Below are 26329 nucleotides of genomic sequence, written 5' to 3' on the forward strand. Positions count from 1 at the left end.
TTACTTAAGTCTTTGTAATTTTACTTTTTATGAAAGAGAACTATATCTGAAAACAAATGGGAGACCACATGACATAATACATTGTTTTTGCTTCTTTCCTGGACTGGACCCAATTCTTAAAAGAAAAGTCATCTGTGGTTTGAGGGATCAGGGAAGGTTTGTTTCATCTATGCAGTGGTATTGATTCTGGGCCTTAAAGGGTATGTAGGGTTTTAGTAGGTGGAGTGGAGAGATGGCAGAACAGGATGGGTAGAGAAAATAGTGGGGGCACAGTGAGGAAACACAGGGCTGTGAATTGTCTAGTACTGTCCTATTTTATGGAGAACCTTTATTACACCTTTCGAAAAGGAATGTCTCCTTTATTCAGTAAGCACTATTGAAGGCCTTTTTGAAAAATCACTTAATAATGTAAATGACATATATTTTTTTTACATGTTTGCTCACCACCAGACCATGAGATCTTCAAGAATGTCCCCAAGATTTAGCAAGATGCCTAGTACATAAGGTGATGGTGGTAAAAATGAAGAGAAAGAGTTGTGTAGGGTGTTAAGATTTGGTAACTAATTGGATATGGCAATTGGAAGAGGTAGGATTCTAAAGTTACTGGTTTGGATCCCGGAACAGAAATAGGATATTAGTGGAAAAATCAGTGAAATCCAAATAAAGTCTGGAGATTTAGTTAATTGTAATGCACTAATATTGGTTTCTTGATTTTAAAAAATGTGCCACAGTAATGTAAGATGTTAACATCAGGTCAAACTGGTGAGTATACAATATACTCTGTATTATCTTCTCTATAAATCTAGAATTATTCTAATATTAAAAGTTTATTAAAAATGAAAATAAAAGTTACTCCAGGATTTTCAGCTTAGATGACCTAGGGAGGACAAGTTAGAAAAGCAAAAGAGAGAGGATGAGTTCGGTCTAAATATCTATTGCATTTGAGTTGCTTTGAGAAATGAAGATGGTGATACCCAGACATTTGAGGAGTGGAGATGGGTTGATGACCTAAGATTTGTAGAAGTAACAGATGAAGACTTGAGCCTGGAGAATAAAGATTTGAGAGGGAGAAAAGAAGGAAGGCAGATTTCTATATTCTATCTCTGAACCCATTTGTTAACTGTCCATGTAGAGGGGAGCAAGGAGGGAGGGGAGGAAGAACCTCTTGTACATTTATAAGTCAGATATTACTGAGTATTAGTCAAGATTCTTTGGCTGCAAGTAATGTGAACCACTTTGAAATAATTTAAGTAAGGAAGGGGAATTTACTAGAAGGATGTGAGGTTGTTTCATGAAAACCAAGGCCAAGGGTGGGGCTGACTTCAAGAAAAAACTGGAACTAGAAACTGGAATACCATTAGGATTGTCCAACCATATGGCTGTTTTAGTCAGTTTTTCTACTCAGTTTTTTCTAGCTCACCCAAAGCTCCAAAGTGTATGTGTTACACAGTTTTAGCCATGTACACAAACCAGGTTACTCTCCTTTAGTCTTGTTTCAAATTCAGAGAACCTGAATGGCCTAGTTTGGATTAGGGTTTAATCCCTGGTTCAATGGTAAGGGGGTTGAGAAGCATGTAATAGGGACATATCTGCTGGAGTCTCACCTTTGTTAATTGCAGGGGTGACAGTTCCCAGAGGAAGTTTGTATGTGTTGTAAAGGGGTAGTGGACAAGGAGCTGTGCGTATTGTGAGCTAACCAAACATACATACCAAACATACCAAAAAAGTGCAGTTTCCTCCTATAAACTCTGTACTTTTACTGTATTATACTTGGTTCTCTCTGTATCTGTTCCTAGACTATAAGCCTTTGGGATCTCGAACACTGCCTTATTCCACGATTATATCTCATTAGCTAACATGATGCCTGAATCATAATGTGTGTGAATAAAAGATAATTGAATGAAGTCATTTACATGTTTAAACTGATATTCTGAAATTATTTTGAAACCTCATAGATTCATATTCAGTTATTCAACTTGGATGACCTGGGGTGGTTATTACTTATATGCAGAAAAAAGCATTATTAATAATTGTTAGAACTAAATGGCTTTTAAAAGCATGTTTATTCTATAGTGATACTTAATTTCCTAAAGGTATGTATTGGCAAATATTCCAGAAGAGTAGCAGCACTTACATAACTTTTTCATAATTGTCTTTTTTTTTTCAGATTTATTTATTTATTTGAGAGAGAGAGCGTGTGCATGTGAGCTTTGGGGGGTCACAGAGGGAGAGGGAGAGAGTCTCAAGCAGACTTCTCACTACTCTGAGTAGATCATGACCTGAGCCAAAACCAAGAGTTGGATGCTTAATTGACTGAGCCACCCGGGGGCCCCAAACATTTGATTTTTAAATACTTGCCTGATACTACGTATGTCTGATAGGTCCCTGAATATTCTCATGAATATTGCATTTAAAGATAGAAATCAGAGAGCCTAGGGACTCGTTATATGTTTTCCCGTGTTTTTCAGAACAGCAGTTTTCTGTACACACACATACACCCTAAATTGTATTCAGAACCTTTATATGTGAAACACATCATTTGAGAGCTACACCTCTTGAAGAGACAAGGCCCAGAATGTCCCCTGTTCCTTTTGTCCCAGGTTGTTTATTGTTGTTTTTTCTTTTTTAAGTAGGCTCCACGCCTAGTGTGGAGTGCAGTGTGCTTGAACTCACGACCCTGAGATTAAGATCCGAGCTGAAACCAAGGGTCAGACACAACTGACTGAGCCACCCAGGCACCCCCCTCCCCCACTTTGTACACCAGTTTTCTGTCTTTTCACCTTACCTCTTTATGGCATTTCTGAGAAGATAAAATCTGAAAACATTTCTAGGTAATTGTGTTAACACAATACGCTTAGTCTTACTTAGAGGTTTGTCAGAGGATTATTTTTATAGTAGAATATTTGTTTCAGTATCTGGTTAATCATTTAACCTCCAGGTGCCAGCTTGTTTTGGAATGCAGCAGGCGATGATCAAGAGCCTGCATCTCAGCAGAGGCAAGATGATACCAAGATTTCCAGTGAGGACATGAATTTTTCTGTTGATATTAATAATGAAGTCACAAGTCCTCCAGGTAGCGCATCTTCATTAAAAGCAGTTGATATTCCCAGCTTTGAAGAAAGCAACATTGCTGTGGAAGAATTTAATCAACCACTTTCTGTATCCAAGTAAGGTGTCTTTGATTCAACATTCATCCTCCTTTTTTTCTTTTTAAATTCTAATATTCTTTTGGTGTTTTAACTCAGAAACTGTTTGTTTTGTAAATGGTATTTTCAGTAGTGTCTCTCCTGATACGGTTCTTATGTAACTGACAATTCTGACCCTTCTAGAACTGTTCCCAGATGTCAGTCATTGGATGTGTTACATTCTAGCTGAATCAGAACATCTGAAGAAAATTTCAGACATACATATGCTTAAGCCTTACTGTAGAGATTCTGATAACTAGCTCCCACATGGAGATGGGGCCCTAAATTTTGTAAATTTTTAAAGATTGTGCATATTGCAATTATATGTATATAAGAATTTATTTCTGAGATTTACTTCAAAGTAACCTGGTGAGAAAAAATAGCTGGTGGGAGATGAAATGGCTAGGGGTGTAATTGGAGTAAGATTGATTGTAAGTACATAATTTTTTTTAAAGATTCATTCATTTATTTTAGAGAGAGAGTTGTGTGTGAGCGGGGCAGGAGATGGGGGGAGGCTTGGGGTAGAGAGAGAGAGAGAGAGAGAATCCCAAGCAGACTCCGTGGTGAATGCGGAGTCCTACATGGGGCTGTATTCTAGGACCCTGAGATCATGACCTAAGCTGAGATCAGGAGTTGGCTGCTCAACTGACTGAGCCACCCAGGTGCCCCTGGGAGTAGGTAATTTTTAAAACTGTGTATAATGATTTGTTATACTATTCTCTCCTGTGTTTGAAAATTTTCATTAAGTTTTTTTTTTGTATTAAACAAGGATTTCAAAGTAATTTAGATCTTCAGGAAATTAGGAAAGAAATTCAAATATCTTTGAGCTTCTGATAAGTGCTGCCACAGAACTAGGCCTTAGAGATTAAGCAGTAGGTTAGGAAAAGCTGCTAACTTCATGGAGTTTCCATGACTTGCAGAGACAAACAATGACCATAAAAGTAACAAGTAAGGGACTCCTGGGTGGCTCAGTCGGTTAAGCGGCTGCCTTCGGCTCAGGTCATGATCCCAGGGTCCTGGGATCAAGTCCTGCATCGGGCTCCTTGCTCAGCAGGGAGCCTGCTTCTCCCTCTGCCTGCAGCTCCCCCTGCTTGTACTCTTGCTCACTCTCTCGTGCCCACGCTCTCTCTCTCTAACAAATAAATAAATAAAATCTTAAAAAAAAAAAAGTAACAAGTAATTTAATTTCATATAATCACAACTCCTGTGAAGAAAATAAACCGGGGTGATCAAGTGGAGTGTAACTGGGATGGTGGCATGGGAGTGAGGGATATATTAAGTAGGGGATGGTAAAGGAAGCCTTCTCTGAGCTGGTAACACTTGAGCAGTGACTAGAATGATAAGGAGCCAGCTCTGAGAACATCTGAAGAGTGTTCCTGGTAGAAGAAATGGCAGGTATAGACCCTGAGGGGTGCAGGAACTTGACAGTTCAGGAAACAATTAGGAAAATCATTGTGGCTAGACACAGTGACAGGGAGGGATGGAAGGAAGGAGAGGGAAGAGGGGGAGGGGGTAGGGGGGTGAGAGAGAGAGAGAGAGAGAAAGCGCTCAAGAGAGCATGCTTATAGGAAATGGGGTCAGGGATATAGGCAGGAGCCAAATTATGTGGGGGCTTTGTAGGATGTAGAAAGGAGCTTTGAATTTATTCTATGCTCATTAAATCCAGGGAGGATTTTAGACAAAAGAGTGGTATCTGATTTTTTATTTTTTAAATAGCTATTCTGTGGCAAATGAACTGAAGGAGTTTAGAGTGGAAGTAGGGAAACTGGTTAGTATAGTAAAAGCCACCCCAAGTGAGATGAAGGAGTTTGGACTTGTGGAAGTGCTAGAAGGAATCAGGTGCAGAATAAATAGTATAAATTTGAAGATAGAGGAATGATGTAGGTGTAAAACACCATATATAACAGTTAAAAGAGGTGAATTTGGTGGTGGGGTGGCATGGGGCAGACAGCTGATTATTTTTTTTAAGTTATAAGCCTTGTGATAATATTTGACTTTTTTTTTTTTTTTTGCTTGATACTTTCTAGGTACATTTTATTTTTATTTATTTTTAAATTTAAATTTTAGGTAGTTTTTTTTTTTAATTTATTTATTAGAGAGAGAGAAAAAGCACAAGCAGGGGGAGCAGCAGGCAGAGGGGGAAGCAGGATCCCCACTGAACAAGGAGCCTGATGTGGGACTCGATCCCAGGACCCTGGGATCATGACCTGAGCTGAAGGCAGACGCTTAACCGACTGAGCCACCCAGGCGTCCCTAAATTTAGGCAGTTAACATACAATCAGTATTGGTTTCTGGAGTAGAATTCAGTGATTCATCACTTACATACAACACCCAGTGTTCATCACAACAAGTGCCCTCCTTAATACCCATTACCCATCTAGCCCATCCCTCACCCACATCCGTCCATCAACCCTCACTTTGTTCTCTGTTGTTAAGAGTCTCTTACGGCTTATTTCCCTCTCTCTTTTTTTTTTCTTTTCCCCCTTCCCATATATTCTTCTGTTTTCTTTCTTAAATTCCACATATGAGTGGTATTTGTCTTTCTCTGACTTATTTCACTTAACATAATACACTCTAGCTCCATCTATGTCGTTGCAAATGGCAAGATTTCATTCTTTTTGATGGCTGAGTAATATTCCTGTGTGTGTGTGTGTGTGTGTGTGTGTGTGTGTGTGTGTGTGTGTACAGCACATCTTTGTCCATTCATCAGTCAATATCCATAGTTTGGCTATTGTTGATAATGCTGCTATAAACACTGGGGTGCATGTACCCCTTCAAATCTGTATTTTTGTATCCTTTGGGTGAATACCTAGTATTGTAATTGCTCGATCATAGGGTAGTTCTATTTTTAACATTTTGAAGAACCTCCATACTGTTCTCCAGAGTGGGTGCACCAGTTTGCATTCCCACCAACAGTGCAAGAGGGTTCCTCTTTCTCCACATCCTTGCCAACACCTGTTGTTTCTTGTGTTGTTAATTTTAGCCATTCTGACAGTTGTGAGGTGGTATCTCATCCTGGTTTTGATTTGTATTTCCCTGATGATGAGTATTATTGTTGAGCATCTTTTCATGTGTCTTTAGTCATCTGGATATCATTTTTTTTTTTTAAGATTTTATTTATTGACAGAGACACAGCGAGAGAGGGAACACAAGCAGGGGGAGCAGGAGAGGGAGAAGCAGGCTTCCTGTGGAGCAGGGAATCCAATGTGGGGCTCCATCCCAGGACCCTGGGATCATGACCTGAGCTGAAGGCAGATGCCTAACAACTGAGCCACCCAGGCGCCCCATCTGGATGTCTGTTTTGGAACAGTGTCTGTTCATGTCTTCTGCCCATTTCTTAACTGGGTTATTTGTTTTTTGGGTGTTGAGTTTGATAAGTTCTTTGTAGATTTTGGATGTTAACCCTTTATCAGATATGTCATCTGCAAATATCTTCTCCCATTCCATAGGCTGCCTTTTAGTTTTGTTGATTGTTTCCTTCACTGTGCAGAAACTTTTTATCTTGATGAAGTCCCAATAGTTTATTTTTGCTTTTGTTTCTTTTGCCTGTGGTGACATGTCTAGTAAGAAGTTGCTATGGCTGAGGTCAAAGAGGTTTCTGCCTGTGTTCTCCTCTAAGATTTTAATGGTTTCCTGTCCCACATTTAGGTCTTTCATCCATCTTGAATTTATTTTTTTGTGTATGGTGTAAGAAAGTGGTCCAGTTTCATTCTTCTGCATGTTGCAATCCAGTTTTCCCAATACCATTTGTTGAAGAGACTGTCTTTTCCATCGGATGGTCTTTCCTGCTTTTTCAAAGATTAGTTGGCCATATAGTTGTGGGTCCATTTCTGGGTTCTCTGTTCTGTTCCACTGATCTATGTGTCTCTTTTTGTGCCAGTACCATACTGTCTTGGTGACTATAGCTTTGTAATAGAGCTTGAAATCCGGAATCGTGATGCCTCCAGTTCTGTTTTTCTTTTTCAGAATTGCTTTGGCTGTTCGAGGTCTGTTGTGCTTCCATACAGATTTTAGGATTATTTGGTCTAGCTCTGTGAAAAATATTGGTGGTATTTTGATGGGGATTGCATTAAATGTGTAGATTGCTCTGGGTAGTGTAGACATTTTAACAATGTTTGTTCTTCCAATCCATGAGCATGGAATGCTTTTCTATTTCTTTGTGTCCTCTAATATATGTCATTTTAAATTATTCTGATTACCATAATGATAAAAACAATAAACATGTTCCTCCAGAAAACTAGAAACATTTATCTCCTTTGCTCAGTATAGTTTATGTTTTCATCATGTAATTAAATTCTCATAGTATGTACCACAGTGTATTAAAAAAGGTATGTAAATATGTCTCCCCCATTAAATTGAATTCCTATAGGACAGGGATCATATTCATCTCTGTATCTTTTTTTTTTTTAAGATTTTATTTATTTGAGAGAGAAAAAATGAGAGACAGAGCACTAGCAGAGGGGGAGGAGCAGAGGGAGAAGCAGACTCCCTGCTGAGCAGGGAGCCCGATACGGGGTTCGATCCCAGGACTCCGAGATCATGACCTGAGCTAAAGGCAGACACTTAACCGACTGAGCCATCCAGGCACCTCGATTTCTGTATCTTTAGAACTTGACCCAGTGTATGGGTGTTCCTATTTCGTATGAGTTCAATGATAGGAAGAGCAATATAAAGTGAGCCCCAGAGTAAGTCCACATTTTATTTGGAATAATTAGAAACTGAGATAAAGGGTGCCTGGCTGGCTCAGTCGGAAGAGCATGTTACTCTTGATCTCGGGGTTGTGAATTTGAGCCCCATGTTGAGTGTAGAGATTACTTAAATAAAATAAAATAAAATAAAATAAATAAATAACTTTAAAAATAACTGAGAACAAAGAGGAACTAACTATGGTTATCCTTATTTATCCTCCTGACTTCTGTAAACTGTAGACTTCTTTCTAGAATTATGGGGGTTTCCCCCTGAAATAGTTTCTAAGTCAGAGCTTAAACATCTCCAATCCATTGTGGTTTTTAACTTGAGAAACCTATCTGAGTTAATTGGTAGAAGGTAGTTAATTGCTTTTTCAGGGTAGCTGATCAGCTCTGTTGATTCCAACACATAACTAGATGTAAATCTGATCTTCAGCATAACGTATTGATGTGGATTAAATACTGTCTTCATTGTTGTCTGTAGTGATTTTGGTGCTTCTTATAAGATTCTTCCCAGATATGTGGTCAGATTCATGCTGTGCTTCCCACTGCTAAGTGTTCATACATGGCACCTAGCCACCTGGGTTCCCTGTCCCCCTTGGATAGTCTTCCTGAATCTTTTTTCTGATGTTAAAGCAGTCTGTGAGGGATAAATTTATTTGCCTCAAAGCATAGCATAATTGGTAACTGAAAACTTTTTCCCAGTGAAGAGCAGTGGTATGTGGTATTTATAGAGACTTTCATTTGAAAAAATCCTATTTTTCTTTAGAAGTCATACTTTGGACATACCTACTAACACTTGTCATATTAGAATCATCTTTTAAAATTTTGTTTTGGAGTGCCTGGCCGGCTCAGTCGGTAGAGCATGTGACTCTTGATCTCACGGCTGTAAGTTCAAGCCCCACATTGGGTGTAGAGATAACTTAATAATAAGATCTTTTAAAAATATATATGAATAAAATTTTGTTTTAATCTTAAATCTTTTGAGGTTAGAATCTTTAATGTTTTGGTTCTTTTATTTTTCTTTTGTTTTTGCTTACTAGGTTAAACACCAAAACTGACATTTGAAAATTCTTGAAAATGCAGTATAGCTGAGTGATTATGATTAAGATGATGGGCTCTGATGCCAGACTGCCTGGGTTTGTTTTGTTTTTGTTTTTGTTTTTGTTTTGTTTTATTTTATTTTTTTTAAAGATTTTATTTATTTATTTGACAGAGAGATAGTGAGAGCAGGAACACAAGCAGGGGGAGTGGGAGAGGGAGAAGCAGGCTCCTTGCCGAGCAGGGAGCCCGATGTGGGACTCGATCCCGGCTAGGATCATGACCTGAGCCGAAGGCAGATGCTTAATGACTGAGCCACCCAGGCGCCCTGACTGCCTGGGTTTGAATCACAGCACTGTGACCATAGGCAGATTTCATAATTTATGGATGACTTGGTTTTCTCATCTGTAAATGGAGTCAATAAAAGCACCTATCTCAGGATTGTTGTAAGAGTTAATTAAATAAGTTAATATATGTAAAGCACTTAGTACCTAATTACTGTTATCATTTAGCTAAAGATGGAGTAAGGCAAACTCAGTAACTGACACAGATTCTCCCTTTTTTTTTTCTTTTTTTTTTCGGACTTTCCTTAAAAACAAAGTGCTTTGCAAATGGTTGGATGATAAAAATCCTTCTCAGTACAAGTAATTTCCCAAAAAGCCATAAAATCTCTATAAAGACTAGATTTCTGCTTCTCCATTTGAGAGTTTTGGTGTTTTCATTAAAGTGAAATTAGTTAACATGGTTGAAGATAAAGGTTCAATTTGATGTTTGGGGAACAAGGGGAAAGCAACAAGAGATGAAGAGAACTAAGAATTATGATTCACCCACTATGTGTGTCTGGTACTATGCTAAGCACTTTGTATCTCCTTTAATCCTGTCACAGTTTTTTCAACCCAAGGAAGTGGATATCATTTTTCCCTTTTCATGGATGAGGAAATCAAGGCCCAAGGAGATTAAAAAATTTGCCCAAAACATGATGAACACACAAATAACTGTATTATAAATGAGAATATATGTGACATAAGAGATAAAGGGAAGTGCTAGTGGGGGTTAAAAGAAGTAAGAGAACATATCCAGTTAGGGTTTTAGAGGAAGCAGACTTTAAAAAAAAATTTTTTTTAAAGATTTTATTTATTTGTCAGAGAGAGAGAGAGTGCACAAGCAGGGGGAGCAGCAGGCAGAGGGAGAAGCAGATTCCCCACTAAGCAGGGAGCCCGATGGCAGGACTCGATCCCAGGACCCGGGGATCATGACTTGATCCAAAGGCAGACGCTCAACTGACTGAGCCACCCAGGCGTCCCAGGAAGCAGATTTTTAAAATGACCCTTGGAGGGGCACCTGGGTGGCTCAGTCAGTTGAGTGTCTGCCTTCAGCTCAGGTCATAATCTCAAGGTCCTGGGATCGAGCCCTGTGTGGAGCTCCCTACTCAGCGGGGAGTCTGCTTCTCCCTCTCCCTCTCCTTCTGCCCCTCCCCTCACTGCTTGTGATTGCTCTCTCTCTCTCTCTCTCTCAGATAAATAAATCTTTAGAAATAAAATAAAATGACCCTTCGAGGGTGGATAGTTTGATAGGACTGTGCCAGTTTAGATGCATTAGAGCAGTAATCCTCAAGTCCATGGCATTTGAAAATACAGACAGATATCTGTGCCCTTTACATGTTCAGCATCTCTGAAGGGTGAGGTCCAAACAGTTGTATTTTTTTTAAAAAACTTTACAAGTGATATTGCTGTGCTGCCAAGATTGAGAATTACTACATTGTGTACTGAAAATATATGGGCTGTATTCAGAATATTATTAGTAATCTAGTTTGTTCAGAATATAAAGTAAAACAGGGGGCATTGTAAGAAATTGGCTGAAAAGCCAAATTGGCCACCAAATTTTGGAGAGCTTTGGTTGGCAGAATAAGGAATTGTGTTTGTTTTAATAAATCATTTATGGTTTTTGTTTGTTTTGTTGTTTTGGTAAAAAATACATAACATAAAATTTACCATCTTAATGATGTTTAAAGGTACAGTTTGGTAGTGTTACATATATTTACATTGTTGTAAAACAGATCTTCAGACCTTTTTCATCTTGTAAATCTGAAACTCTGTACCCATTAAAGAATAACTCCCTTTTCTCCTCCCCCCTCAGCCCCTGGTAATCATCATTCTACTTTCTGTTTCTCTGAATTTGACTACTTTAGATACTTCATATAAGTGGAATCATACAGTTGTAGGATGTGACAGGATTTCCTTACTTTCTAAAACTGAATATTATTCCATTGTATGTATATACCACATTTTGTTTATCCATTCATCCATCAATGAACATTTGGGTTACTTCTACCTGTTGGCTATTGTGAATAATGGTGCGGTGAATATGGATGTGTGAGAATCTCCTTGAGACCCTGCTTTCGGTCCTCTTGGATATATACCCAGAAGTGGGATTGCTGGATCACAGGGTAGTTGTACTTTTAACTTTTTGAGTAACCTCCATACTATTTTCCATAGTAGATTCAGTCATTTTATAGTCCCACCAACAGTAAAAGGGTTTTGTTTGCCAACACTTATTATTTTCTGGGGTTTTTTATAGTAGCAGTTTTAACGGGTGTGAGGTGATGTAGCTCATTGTTTTTGATTTGCATTTTTCTCTCATGTTACTGATGTTGAGCATTTGTTCATATACCTGTTGGCCATTTTATATCATCTTTGGAAAGAAATGTCCTTTGCCTATTTTAATTAGGTATTTCAATTTTTTGTTGTTGAGTTGGAGTTCTTTATATATTTAGATATTAACCCCTCATCAGATGCATAATTTGCAAATATTTCTTCCACTTAAGGTTTTTGTTTATTTATTTTTTTAAATTAACGTATAATGTATTATTTGTTTCAGGGGTACAGGTCTGTGATTCATCAGTCTTACACAATTCATAGTGCTCACCATAGTACCTACCCTCCCCAATGTCCATCACCCAGCCACCCCATCCCTCCCACCCCCCTCCACTCCAGCAACCCTCAGTTTGTTTCCTGAGATTAAGAGTCTCTTATGGTTTGTCTCCCTCTCTGGTTTCGTCTTGTTTCATTTTTCCCTCCCTTCCTCTATGATCCTCCGTCTTGTTTCTTAAATTCCTCACATTAGTGAGATCATATGATACTTGTCTTTCTCTGACTGACTTATTTTGCTTAGCATAATACCCTCTAGTTCCATCCATGTCCTTGCAAATGGCAAGATTTCATTTGTTTGATGGCTGCATAATATCCATTGTATATATATACCACATCTTTTTTTTTTTTTTAAGATTTTATTTATTTGACAGAGAGAGACACAGTGAGAGAGGGAACACAAGCAGGGGGAGTGGGAGAGGGAGAAGCAGGCTTCCCGCGGAGCAGGGAGCCCGATGTGGGTCTCAATCCCAGGACCCTGGGATCATGACCTGAGCCAAAGGCAGCCGCTTAACGACTGAGCCACCCAGGCACCCCAGTATACCACATCTTCTTTATCCATTCATCTGTTGATGGACATCTAGGCTCTTTCCATAGTTTGGCTATTGTGGACATTGCTGCTATTAACATTGGGGTGCACGTGCCCCTTCGGATCACTACATTTGTATCTTTGGGGTAAATACCCACCAGTGTAATTGCTGGGTCATAGCTCTATTTTCAACTTTTTGAGGAACCTCCATACTGTTTTCCAGAGTGGCTGCACCAGCTTGCGTTCCCACCAACAGTGTAGGAGGGTTCCCCTTTCTCCTCATCCTCGCAACATCTGTCATTTCCTGACTTGTTAATTTTAGCCATTCTGACTGGAGTGAGGTGGTATCTCATTGAGGTTTTGATTTATATTTCCCTGATGCCGAGTGATGTTGAGTACATTTTCATGTGTCTGTTGGCCATTTGGATGTCTGCAGAAATATCTGTTCATGTCTTCTGTCCATTTCTTGATTGGATTATAAGTTCTTTATAGATTATCTGATACGTCATTTGCAAATATCTTCTCCCATTCTGTCGGTTGTCTTTTGGTTTTGCTGACTGTTTCCTTTGCTGTGCAAAAGCTTTTTATCTTGATGAAGTCCCAATAGTTCATTTTTGCCCTTGCTGCCCTTGCCTTTGGCGATGTTTCTAGGAAGAAGCTGCTGCGGCTGAGGTCGAAGAGGTTGCTGCCTGTGTTCTCCTCAAGGTTTTTGATGGATTCCTGTCTCACATTTAGGTCTTTCATCCATTTTGAGTCTATTTTTGTTTGTGGTGTAAGGAAATGGTCCAGTTTCATTCTTCTGCATGTGGCTGTCCAATTTTCTCAACATCATTTGTTGAAGAGACTGTCTTTTTTCCATTGGACATTCTTTCCTGCTTTTTCTCCACTTAAGGTTTTTAACAGGTACTTTTTCTCTGTGTATAAGACACCTGGGTGGCTCAGTTGGTTAAGCGTCTGCCTTCAGCTCAGGTCATCGTCCCGGGGTCCTGGGATCGAGTGCCGCTTCGGGCTCACTGCTCAGCGGGGAGCCTGCTTCTCCCTCTGCCTGCTGCTCCCCACCGCCCTGTTTGTGTTCCAGCTCTCTCTGTCAAATAAATAAATAAAATCTTTTATTTTATTTTATTTTTTTTAAAGATTTTATTTATTTATTTGAGAGAGAGAATGAGATAGAGAGAGAGAGCATGAGGGGGGAGGGTCAGAGGGAGAAGCAGACTCCCTGCTGACAGCAGGGAGCCCGATGCGGGACTCGATCCCGGGACTCCAGGATCATGACCTGAGCCGAAGGCAGTCGCTTAACCAACTGAGCCACCCAGGCGCCCCAATAAATAAAATCTTTTAAAAAAAAAGATTTAGGGCGCCTGGGTGGCTCAGTTGGTTGGGCGACTGCCTTCAGCTCAGGTCATGATCCTGGAGTCCCGGGATCGAGTCCCGCATCGGGCTCCCTGCTCAGCAGGGAGTCTGCTTCTCCCTCTGACCCTCTTCCCGCTCGTGCTCTCTGTCTCTCATTCTCTCTCTCTCAAATAAATAAATAAAATCTTTAAAAAAAAAATAAAAAAAAAATAAAAAAAAAAGATTTAATGTAACAGTGTATGTCAGTTATACTCAAAAAATTTTTTTTCTTAAGATTTAATTCTTGGTATTTAATTAAGTATGCCAAATTTGGATACTAAAGGAAATTATACAACATAATTTCACTGAAGTTCTTTTGAGTTTAGGATAAATTCACTGGGGTCTTTACTGGTTTAAGTGCAGTTTCCTCTTAAGGAAGGGATGGACTGGGTGACTTGGAGAGCTCCTTCCTGATTTTAAGAACAGTGTGTCTTTGTGTCTGAGGTACTAAATGGTGATTATAATAATCTCTATTTGTAAATTTTATTATATGTTAAAATATTTGTGCATTATATTTTTGTTATTCCTTCTTCAGGGTCTCAGACTTTTTTTTAACTTTTTTTTTTTTTTAAGATTTTATGTATTTACTTGAGAGAGAGAGAGAGAGCGGGAGAGAGAGCACGAGCAGGGGGGAGAGGGAGAAGCAGGCTCCCCACCGAGCAGGGACCCTGGTGCAGGGCTCAATCCCAGGATCCTGGGATCACAACCTGAGCAAAAGGCAGATGCCTAACCATCTGAGCCACCCAGGCACCCTGATCTCAGACTTCTTAATCAAATTTTATTTGAGAAAAAGAAACTAAATGTAGAATTATATCTTGCTTTAAACATTTTTATTTTGAAATTTTAGATTTACAGAAAAGTTAGAAAAATAGTAGAGTTCACCCAGGTTTCCCTATTCTTAACAGCTTCTATAACCATAGTAAAATGATCAAAACCGGGAAATTAACATTGGTACAATACTATACTAAACTGCAAATTCTAATTGTACCAGTTTTTCCAGCAATGTACTTTTCTGTTCCAGGAACCAATATAGGATTTCACATTGGTTTATTAGTTATGTCTCATTAGTCCAATCTGTGACAGATCCTCAGTCTTTTCTTGTCTTTCATGACTTTGACACTTTTGATGAGTCAGTTATTTTGTAGAATGTCCTTAATTTGGGTTTGTTTGATACTTTCTCATGATTAAACTGAAGTTTTGCATTTTTGGCAAGATTACTGCAAAGAGGTGTTTTGGCCCTGCCTTCTCAATGTATCCTATCAGTGGATTACATGATGTCACATATGTTATTAACTTTGAACACTCAGTTAAGGTGACATCTGTTAGTTTTTATCACTATAAAGTTAAAATTTTTCCCTTTGTAGTTAATAAATACCTTGAGGCAGATACTTTGAGACTGTAAATATTCTCTTCTTGAGCTTTCTCCCTCTGATTTTATCATCCATCTATAGATAAACCTATCGTGATGATTACTGTAGTATTTGAGTATTGATGATTTTGTATTTTCCTCATTCCTTCTGTATTTGTAAATTAGATTTCTTCTGTAAGGAAAAGCTGTTTTCCTTCTTCTCTGCTTATGTATTCATTTATTTATGTCAGTGTAGACTCCTGAACATTTCTTTTATTCTATGAGTTATAGTTCAAACTATTACTTATTTTATTTGCTTAAATTGTTCCAGTTTTGGTCTTTGGGAGCTCATTTAGATTGGCTTCTGTTTCCTTTGGAAAAGCCCTCATCCTTTTTCAAGCATGTTCTTATTTTTTGGCACCAGAAGATGTTCCAGGCTCATCTTGTGTTTTCCCTGCCCCAACCCTGGAATCATCTACAGAAACCAGGAGCAGTTGTATCAGAACATACTTAGAAGCCAAGATCTTTGCTACTTTGTATCTGTGCTTCTAGGCCCTCTTAGCTAGGACACACACACACACACACACACACACACACACACACATCCTTATTTATTTCTACATGTATCCATCTATATTTGAAAATCCTTGACTTCATTCCATTCCTCTGACTCCAATTCAACACATCCCTTTTTCTTATTTATACCTTCTTTCCCCAATAGTGAGAAACCTGGCTTTCATGTACACTATAGTTACTTATTTGTTCAATTCTAGTGTACACATAAAGTAATTTCAAAATTGCTTAGAATTCTGAAATGGATTTACTAGAGTATGTGTATTTGTTTATAATTCTTTTACCTTTAGCCTTATAGCATCCAATGAAAATACCTTTTTCCATAGTTACTTAGGTAGGCTATTTTCTTTTGTGTTTCCTTATGTGGTTATGTTATTTGTTTGTAATACTATTAGGTGGATTTGTTACTGCTTGTATTCCACTTGTGGGTCACTCCGTATTCTGGTTGATTTTATTTGTTCTTTAGGTATCTGAAACATTACTGTGGTTTTAACAGACCAAATTAGATAAAAAGGGTATATACTCAAAGAAAAGTTGCTCCATTCTCATTTCTGCCACCCTATTCCCAAATCCCCCTTTTTCCTATCCCTTTTCCCACCCATCTCCTTTAGATAACCAATCTCTTCAGTTACTTTATTACCTTTCTTTTATTTCCTTTGCACAAATGAGCAAATGTGTCTGTATTTTCTTATGATACTCGTTTCTTGTTTTTGTTTTTTTTTTAAAGATTTTATTTATTTATTTGACAGAGACACAGTGAGAGAAGGAACACAGGTGGGGGGGGAGTGGGAGAGGGAGAAGCAGGCTCCCCACTTAGCAGGGAGCCCGATGTGAGGCTCGATCCCAGGACCCTGGGATCATGACCTGAGCGGAAGGCAGACGCTTAACAACTGAGCCACCAGGTGCCCCGATTATTGGTTTTATATGAAGTGTAGAAAGGTAGCATGCCATAGGTATTTTCTTGAACTTTTCTCTTTTCCCTTAACAGTATGTACTGGAAATTACTCCAAATCAGTCCTAGAGATCTTTCTTTATATGGCTATATAATACTACACTATGCAGATGTGCCATAGTTTAATAAACACTCTTCTACTTACGAGTATTTAGACTGTTTCCAGGGGCGCCTGGGTAGCTCAGTCGGTTAAGCATCTGCCTTCTGCTCAGGTCATGATCCCAGGGTCCCGGATCCTGGGATCGAGCCCTGCTTCTCCCTCTCCCTCTGCCTCTCCGCATTGCTTGTGCTTTCTCTCTCTCTCAAATAAATAAATAAAATCTTAAATTAAAAAAAACAAGACTGTTCCCAGTATTTTTCAATTACAAGCATTGCTACAGTGATTACCTGGTGGCATGTGTATTTTTTAATTGTTTTAGAAGTGGGATTTTTGCATCCAAAGTTAAGTGCATATGTAATTTTGTTAAGTATTACCAAGTTTCCCTGCAGAAGGTTATACCAGTTTGTGGTCTCAGCAGCAATGAATGAGATTACCTGTTTTTCCACAGCTGTGCCAACAAAATATGTTGCCATATTTAAAAAATTTTTTACCAGTCTAATAGGTGATAAATGGTATTGGTGGTGTTTTAATTTTCATTTTAAAAATTATGCATGAGTTGGATCACTTCATGTTGAGAGTTATTTCCATATTTTTGTGAATTGTCAGTTTATGTCTCTCACCATTTTTCTGCTAGAGTTTTAGGTCCTTTGTCCTCCAATTTTTAAGTGTTCTTATATACTAGAGATGTTAGCTCTTTGTAGTATATGTTGTGAATATTTTCCAGTTTGTCAGTTGTTTTTTGACTTTGACGTTTTTTGCCATGTAAAAATTTTTATGTGGTCAAATTTATTGATTTTTTTCTTAGAATTATATCCTAGGGTGCCTGGGGGGCTCAGTTGGTTAAGCGACTGCCTTCGGCTCAGGTCATGATCCTGGAGTCCCGGGATTGAGTCCCGCATTGGGCTCCCTGCTCAGCGGGGAGTCTGCTTCTCCCTCTGACCCTCCTCCCTCTCATGCTCTCTGTCTCTCATTCTCTCTCTCGCAAATAAATAAAATCTTAAAAAAAAAAAAAAAAAGAATTATGTCCTAACTGGTATTTTACAAATATTCATTTCAGCTAATATTTACTGAGCTTATCATATACCCAGTGAGTACTGGGTACTTCATATCAAGTTAAAATTAAGCAGTATGGGGGGCACGTGGGTGGCTCAAGTTGGTTAAGCATCCGACTTTTGATTTCAGCTCAGGTCTTGATCTCAGGGTTGTGAGATCGAGCACCGCATCAGTTTCCACACTGGGCATGGAGCCTACTTAAGATTCTGTCTCTGCCCCTGCCCCCCCTCTAAAAAAAATATTAAGCAATATGGGAAAAATTGGAAATAAGCTGAGTTTTAAAGAAGAGATGTATGGTTAGAAAAATTATACCTATAAAATGAAATACAGGATGCCTAGGTAGCTCAGTTGTTAAGCGCCTGCCTTAGGCTCAGGTCACAATCCCGGGGTCCTAGGATTGAGCCCCGTGTGGGGGTCCCTGCTCTGCAGGAAGCCTGCTTCTCCCTCTCCCGCTCCCCTTGCTTGTGTTCCCTCTCTGGCTGTCTCTCTCTCTGTCAAATAAATAAAAATCTTTTTAAAAAAATGAAATACCATGTAACAATTAAAACTTGTTTTTAAGCATATTTAGTGAAATGAAAAGATACTCATGATATATAATGTTAGGTTTTAAAAAGCAGTCTCCAAAACTACCTTTGGTATGGTACAGTTTTTCAGAGAAAATACTACCTGTAAAGAAAAAAAAGTATAGATGAAAGTACTCTAAAATGTTAATAATGGTTTTCTCTAGGTATTAAACTATGTACGAGGGGCGCCTGGATGGCTCAGTTGGGTAAGCGTCTGCCTTCAGCTCAGGTCATGATCTCAAGGTCCTGGGATTGAGCCCCATGTTGGGCTCCCTGCTTAGGGGGGAGTCTGCTTCTCTCTCTCCCTCTCTCCTAACCCCATTCTTGCTATCTCTCTCTCTCAAATAAATAAAATCTTAAAAAAAAAAAAACTGTGAGTTTTATTTTTTTCATATTTGGTATAATTTTGAGCAGTTAGCTAACCTCTCTGTGCCTCAATTTCCTCATCTGTCAAATAGGCATAATATGTAGTATCTATCTTACAAGTCTTTTTGGTAAGGATTTTGTAAGAGGATACACTTAAAACAATGCCTGGCCTGTAATAAGCTTTCTGCTAGCTAATATTTATTATTACCTTTCTCTACAATAGCCACATTATTGTTCTTATAAGAAATGTTTTTTAATATTGCTTTCCATAGTAAATTTAAAAATATGTATTTATATGCTAAGTTTTGAAAGTAATAAATGCTCATTGTATAGAATTTGGAAAATATGTAAGAGCATAAAGAAGGAAAGAAATACTACCAAATATGTAATGTGATTATAAATGGCACCTTATGAACTCTTACTTGACAGGGATCTTTTTTTTTCTTTTTTAAGATTTTATTTATTTGACAGAGAGAGCAAGCGTGAGAGTACAAGCAAGGGGAGCCACAGGCAGAGGGAGAGGGAGAAGCAGGCTCCCCACTGAGCAGAGAGCCTAATGCGGGGCTCAATCCCAGGACCCTGGAATCATGACCTGAGCCAAAGGCAGACGCTTAACCAGCTGAGTTACCCAGGCACCCCTTGCCAGGAATCTTAACTATATTTCAAAACTTAAAGTAAACAAATAATATATTTAAAATTTTTAGATACCTGCATCAGGTTCAGGAGAAATCAACAGGTTGTTTGCCAGCTTTCAAAAAAAAAGTTGTCTGGGGCACCTGGGTGGCTCCCTGCTGAGCACTCTCTCCTCCCAGCTTGTGCTCTCTGTCCGTGTCTCTGTCTCTCTCTCTCAAATAAATAAATAAAAATCTTAAAAAAAAAAAAGTTGTCTGACTATAAATAACATGACTTAAAAAGGTGTTATGATCTGGTTTATGTACAGCCTATCAGGATGAGAGCTGAAAACAAACCAGAATGCTGTTTGAGTCTTATCCCTTTATTTCCAAGTTACTGCACTTTAAATATATGTTAAAGGTATATTGATAACTGACACATTATTTATATCCTTTCAAGCAGCTCTTCTCCAGTGGTGAGAAAAAAACCTGATGTGCCTGTGTTCTTTCCGAATTCCGAGCTGGCAGAAAATGTAAGCATGTGCTTACAGAGTGGACCAACAGAGGGTGCCAGTAACAACTCTGTAACATCAGGGGAACCAAAAATTGAGCAAGTAATGCAACCCTTGCCTAATCAACCATCAGATAATCAGAAAATATACCAGGATTTATTGGTAAGAAAATGTAATACATTTCATCTTTTCTGAGATGATTGTTTAGGGTAGACTAGTTAAGGCTCTCCTATCTTTAAACTGATTGGGACCTTGATATAAGAAGATTTTCCCCGGGGCGCCTGGGTGGCTCAGTTGGTTAAGCGACTGCCTTCGGCTCAGGTCATGATCCTGGAGTCCCTGGATCGAGTCCCGCATCGGGCTCCCTGCTCAGCAGGGAGCCTGCTTCTCCCTCTGACCCTCCCCCCTCTCATGTGCTCTCTCTGTCTCATTCTCTCTGTCTCAAATAAATAAATAAAATCTTTAAAAAAAAAAAAAAAAAAAGATTTTCCCCAAATTAATGACACATAATTTATTTCTTTTAGCTTTTCATGATTATGATAACCTAAATTCAGTAATTTTGTATAAACATGCCAGTCATCAGATACTTAGATAGCCAGGGGAAAATCTTAAAAACAAAACAAAACAAAAAGTAAAGTAAGTACCAGAAAAAATAAGGAACAGTTTGCAGAAGTTTGAAAAATGTAAAGTAGGGGAATATCTATGGTAATATTGCATTCAGGTAAGCAGATTTTTACTGAATACTTAGCTTAGTCTAAGAAAGTGAACTAAGTAAAGGGGCACCTGGGTGGCTCAGTCCGTTAAGCATCCAACTCTTGATTTCAGCTCAGATCGTGATCTCATGGGTCATGAGATCGAGCCTTGCAGGGGGCTCTGCACTCAGCCGGGAGTCTGCTTGAGGATTCTCTCCCTCTGCCTTCCCCTTTACCCCCTCCGCCCATCTCACTCTGTCTCTCAAATAAATAAATCTTAAAGAAAAAACAGAGTGAACTAAGTGAATAATATAAAGATAAATATGGGGCGCCTGGGTGGCTCAGTCAGTTAAGCGACTGCCTTCGGCTCAGGTCATGATCCTGGAGTCCCGGGATCGAGTCCCGCATCGGGCTCCCTGCTCGGCAGGGAGTCTGCTTCTCCCTCTGACCCTCCTCCCTCTCATGCTCTCTGTCTCTCATTCTCTCTCTCTCAAATAAATAAATAAAATTAAAAAAAAAAAAAAAAAAAAAAAGATAAATATGATAGTCTCTGCTCTCGAGAACCTAGGGGAAATAGCACATGGATACCAGTAGCAAACAATTATAGGATAGGCTGAGAAGTGCTGTAAGCAAAGGCAGCATGGAATAAAAAGGGATAATTCTGGTTGGAGGAAATAGTCATCTAGTCATCTTGGAAAAATTAGAATGTAAACTAAGACTTGAAGTTGAATGACCCTGTCACTTCCATCCAAACTGTAGACTTTGGAACATCTGAATTCTCCATACTTCATAGGGCCCTAAGTATTCATCAGTGAACACGTAATTGATATTTGCCTGCTAGGTCCTATACTTGTGCTAATAGCTGTGTGCTCAGGGAATGAAATAGGCTCTAATGTTAGGAAGGCAGAGGTAGTATCACGGGTCATTCTCATTCAGAGGGAGAAAAGAGAGGAGTCAAATTCTGAAAGTAACAAAGATCTAATTTATAACTCTGAAACATTACCATTTTTCAAATGAAAGCATGATTTAAAACTTTTGTTTATAGTTACTATAAACCCTTGAAAACAAATTGAAATATTACTCAAATGATTTTAAATCTGTTAGTTTTAAAATGAACAAGTTCTGAACACTCTAAATTTCCTCTAGGGTCTGATGAAATCATTTGTTGAGATGGGCTTCCTTTATAAAAGCCCCATAATATAAAAAACTTCCAAATATACTTGATTCTTTATAGAATTTGGCTAGATATTATTTTGCTTTTCCCCGGCCTTACTTAAGCTGCTATTTACATTTTTGTTTCCTAAGATTGTTAATAGTGGTTTTTCAAATATATCTTTTTTCTTTTCATCAGAGTCAAGTGAACCACCTACTGAATAACTCCTCCAAAGAAAATGAGCAGCCATCTACCAAAGCAGTAATTATCAGCCACGAATGCACCAGAACACAAAATGTTTACCATAGAAAGAAAAAAAAAAGTGATTCAGGTCTGGTAGACAAAGACTGTGTTCTTAATGCAACTCTTAAACAACTCAGAAGCCTTGGAGTAAAAATTGACTCTCCCACTAAAGTGAATAAAAATGCACATAAAGTGGATCACGCCAGGTAACTTTCAAATTTGTTTCATTTATTTACTGATTTTCAAATGTTTATTTAAATTCTAGTTAATTAACATACAGTGCAATATTGGTTTCTGGACTAGAATTTAGTGATTATCACTTACAAACAATACCTAGTGCTCATCATAACAAATGCCCTCCTTAATACCCATCACTCATTTAGTCCATTTCCCACCCACCTCCCTCCATCAACCCTGTTTCTTCTCTATCTTTAAGAGTCTCTTATGGTTTGTTTCCCTTTTTTCTTTTTACCCCTATGTTTGTTTATTTCTTAAATTCCACATGTGAGTGAAATCATACGATATTTGTCTTTCTCTATCTGACTTATTTCACTTAGCATAATACATTCTAGCTCCATCCACATTGTTGCAAATGGCAAGATTTCGTTCTTTTTGATGGCTGAGTAATGTTCCACTTTATATATATACCACATCATTTTTATCCATTCATCGGTCAGTGGACCTTTGGGCTCCATCGTTTGGCTATTGTTGATAATGCTGCTATAAACATCAGGGTGCACGTACCCCTTTGAATCTGTATTTTTGTATCTGTTAGGTAGATAACTAGTAGTGCAGTTACTGGATCGTAGAGTAGCTCTATTTTTAACATTTTGAGGAACCTCCATACTGTTCTCCAGAGGGGCTGCACCAGTGCTACACCAGTTTGCATTCCCACCAACACTATACCTGTTGTTTCTTGTGTTGTTAATTTTAGCCATTCTGACAGGTGTGAGGTGGTATCTCATCCTGGTTTTGATTTGTATTTCCCTGATGAGTATTATTGTTGAGCATCTTTTCATGTGTCTTTAGCCATCTAGATGTCTTTTTGGAACAGTGTCTGTTCATGTCTTCTGCCCATTTCTTAACTGGGTTATTTGTTTTTTGGGTGTTGAGTTTGATAAGTTCTTTGTAGATTTTGGATGTTAACCCTTTATCAGATATGTCATCTGCAAATATCTTCTCCCATTCCATAGGCTGCCTTTTAGTTTTGTTGATTGTTTCCTTCACTGTGCAGAAACTTTTTATCTTGATGAAGTCCCAATAGTTCATTTTTGCTTTTGTTTCTCTTGCCTGTGGTGACATGTCTAGTAAGAAGTTGCTGTGGCTGAGGTCAAAGAGGTTTCTGACTGTGTTCTCCTCTAGGATTTCAGTGGTTTCCTGTCCCACATTTAGGTCTTTCATCCATCTTGAATTTATTTTTTTGTGTATGGTGTAAGAAGGTGGTCCAATTTCATTTTTCTGCATGTTGCTATCCAGTTTTCCTAACACCTTTTGTTGAAGAGACTGTCTTTTCCATCGGATAGTCTTTCCTGTTTTGTCAAGGATTTGATGCATCATATAGTTGTGTAAAGCTTGTTTTAAAAGATGAAAAAATTTTAGGGGACACCTGGGTGGCTCAGTCTGTTAAGCATCTCTTTTTGGCTCAGGTCATGATCTCAGGGTAAGATTGAGTCCCGCATCAGGCTCCTTGCTTAGGGAGCCTGCTTCTCCCCCTGCTTGTGCATGCTCTCTCTCTCTCTCTCACTCTGACAAATAAATACATTTTTTTTAAAAGATGAAAAAAATTTAGATGTATTGCAGCAATCTTATGAGAAAAAGGTATAAGCTTGCCACTCAATTCAGTTGATTCATCATTTATTCAGGGCCTACTATGTGTGTGATAACAAAGAAACCATCTCTACCCTATAGTAGAAGAGTGGGTTTTACATACATAAGAGATACTGTGGGGTGTCTCCTGGGTGAAGATGCCAACAAAATGCTCTGGGAGTCTTGGAGAAAGAAATGGACTCTTACTCATTTCTGGCGGTTGGAAGGTCTTCCTGGAGGTGGCAGGGTCTGTTGTCAGCTACTGGATATTCAGTTATGCAGTTGTGCCATCTAAAAGGCAAAAACATTCCTTTCCTTAGGAATGTGTTTTGAACAGTATAGTCCTACAGAGCTGACTTATTGCTTACCAATTACAATTGGCCATGTTCTTCTGTTCAGATTCCTCTTCATCAAAGATGATTTAGTACATACTTGTTTTTAAAATCTGCAAATTATATTATTAAGATTAGCATGTTTTCTGTTAATTATTTTTATTGTTTTCTAGTTGTAAAAGTAATACGGTCTCATGATTTAAGAAAGTATTAAATAACGCACAAGAATATCAGGTAAAATGTAAAAGCTCCAACTCCCCAAATTCCTCAATCTGACCTCCCCCAAGGTTACTTCTCTTAACTGTTTCTTTTGTATTCTGTGGAAATGTTCCATGCATGTTCAAGTGTATGTGGGTTTGAAGAGTATTGCAGTTTATTTCTGTTTTCTTTTGTTTTGTTTGCTTAAAATTATGTATTTTCTTTATAGGTATATGCAGTTCTTTTGCATGCATTTAAACAGCTGCGTAATATTCTGTTGTACCCATATACTATAAGATAGTGAACCTGTCCTCTGTTAATAGACTTTTAGGCTGAATCTCTTATTTCTTATCTCAAACAATGCTAAGTAAACATAATTCTATAGGAATTTGTACAAGTATATTTGTTGAATAAACTCTTAGAAGTAGGCAGGATCAAAGGATATGTGCATTTCAAGTTTTGGTAGTTGCTGCCATTGCCCACCAAAATAGTTGCACCAATTCACATTTCCTACCAACAGTGTAAGAGAGTAAGGCTAGCATTTTTGAAGGTTTTATCTCAATACTGTGAGATGGCGGCTACATAATGTATGTTGGAATATACAAATCACCCTGCTATCTGTGTGGAACAATGTATTTTGGTGTGGTGCCTTTGGCGGGGGCGGGGGGGGATTTTAAGTAATTGTTTCTTCAGAGTGGTTACCCAGTTTTAATGTCTTTATAATGACACATTGGAAATAATAAATTTCCAGTATATAATGAACTTGATTGGTATTTTAGATGCTTTAGAAAAATGAAATGGGAAGTAAAGTCTTTTTGATTTATCAGTGTGGGGTAGTCATTGTTTTAATCAGGATTATTCTGTTCTTTATTTAAATAATAATTTACATTATAAATTTATACTATGAAAAGTACACATGCTCAAGGTTGGTGTTTTAGAAAATGAAGAAGATGTCATTGAACTTATAACATCTGAAGAAAATTAGCTTTTTAAGAAACAGTTGCAGTTTTACTATATATACAATTTAAAAAATGTTTTCTTTAAGCATTTTAATATTGTGGTCTTTATCCATTTTTAAAATTTGATTATGTGAGTTGAAAAACTCATGGATATACATTCATAGATAGGATTTTAACTTCATAAAGATAATTTTCTCAAGGAAGTGAAAGCCAATATGAAAAAAATTGTTTTCAGTTCAAAGCAATATGTTAAATTAAGTATTTCCATAGAGGGGTAGGCTGGCAAAAACCTAACAGTAACATAGCTATATCTTCATATGAAAAAAAAATTTTTAAGTCATATTATACGGTATAAGTTGTATAAAATATTATAGAGCTTTGGAAATAGAGTTTGCTATTTGTTTTGTTTTCATTCTCAAGGTAATATAAACTTACTTTGTAAAATATAGGAAAAAACTGTATCCATACCAAACTCGTTTATTATTAAAGCTTTACTTTTGTTTTTCCTTTTATTCTTTTTCTAAAATTATTTTATTTTTAGATTTTATTTATTTATTTTAAAGATTTTATTTATTCATAAGAGACAGAGAGAGAGAGAGGCAGAGGGAGAAGCAGGCTCCCTGCTGAGCAGGGAGCCCGATGCAGGACTCGATCCCAGGACCCTGGGATCATGACCTGAGCCGAAGGCAGACGCTTAACCATCTGAGCCACCCAGGCGCCCTAAATTTTATTTTTATTTTTTAGAGAGAGAGCACGAGCAGGGGGAGGGGCAGAGGGAGAAGTAGACTCCCCCCTGAGCAGGGAGCCCGATGCGGGGCTCGATCCCAGGACTCTGGGATCATGACCTGAGCTGGAGTCAGATGCTTAACTTTTTTCTTTGCTGTGCAAAAGCTTTTTATCTTGATGAGGTCCCAGTAGTTCATTTTTGCCTTTGTTTCCCTTGCCTTTGGAGATGTGTCTAGCAAGAAGTTGGCTGTGGCCAAGGTCAAAGAGGTTGCTGCCTGTGTTCTCCTCTAGGATTTTGATGGATTCCTGTCTCACATGTAGGTCTTTCATCCATTTTGAATTTCTTTTTGTGTATGGTGTAAGAAAGTGGTCCAATTTCATTC

The 26329-nt window shown here is 38.2% G+C and overlaps 1 protein-coding gene across 1 annotated transcript in view; it reads left to right on the forward strand.

The window, feature by feature from the left end:
- STIL (STIL centriolar assembly protein) overlaps nt 1-26329 on the forward strand; it is a 75257-nt gene that overhangs the window by 38022 nt on the left and 10906 nt on the right. The window contains exons 14-16 of the mRNA XM_036093470.2: nt 2939-3167; nt 19789-19999; nt 21881-22131. Coding sequence (XP_035949363.1) covers nt 2939-3167; nt 19789-19999; nt 21881-22131 — 691 coding nt within the window. The remainder of the gene's footprint in view (nt 1-2938; nt 3168-19788; nt 20000-21880; nt 22132-26329) is intronic.

Source organism: Halichoerus grypus, chromosome 5 (genome assembly GCF_964656455.1).
Source record: "Halichoerus grypus chromosome 5, mHalGry1.hap1.1, whole genome shotgun sequence".
Lineage (NCBI taxonomy): Eukaryota > Metazoa > Chordata > Mammalia > Carnivora > Phocidae > Halichoerus > Halichoerus grypus.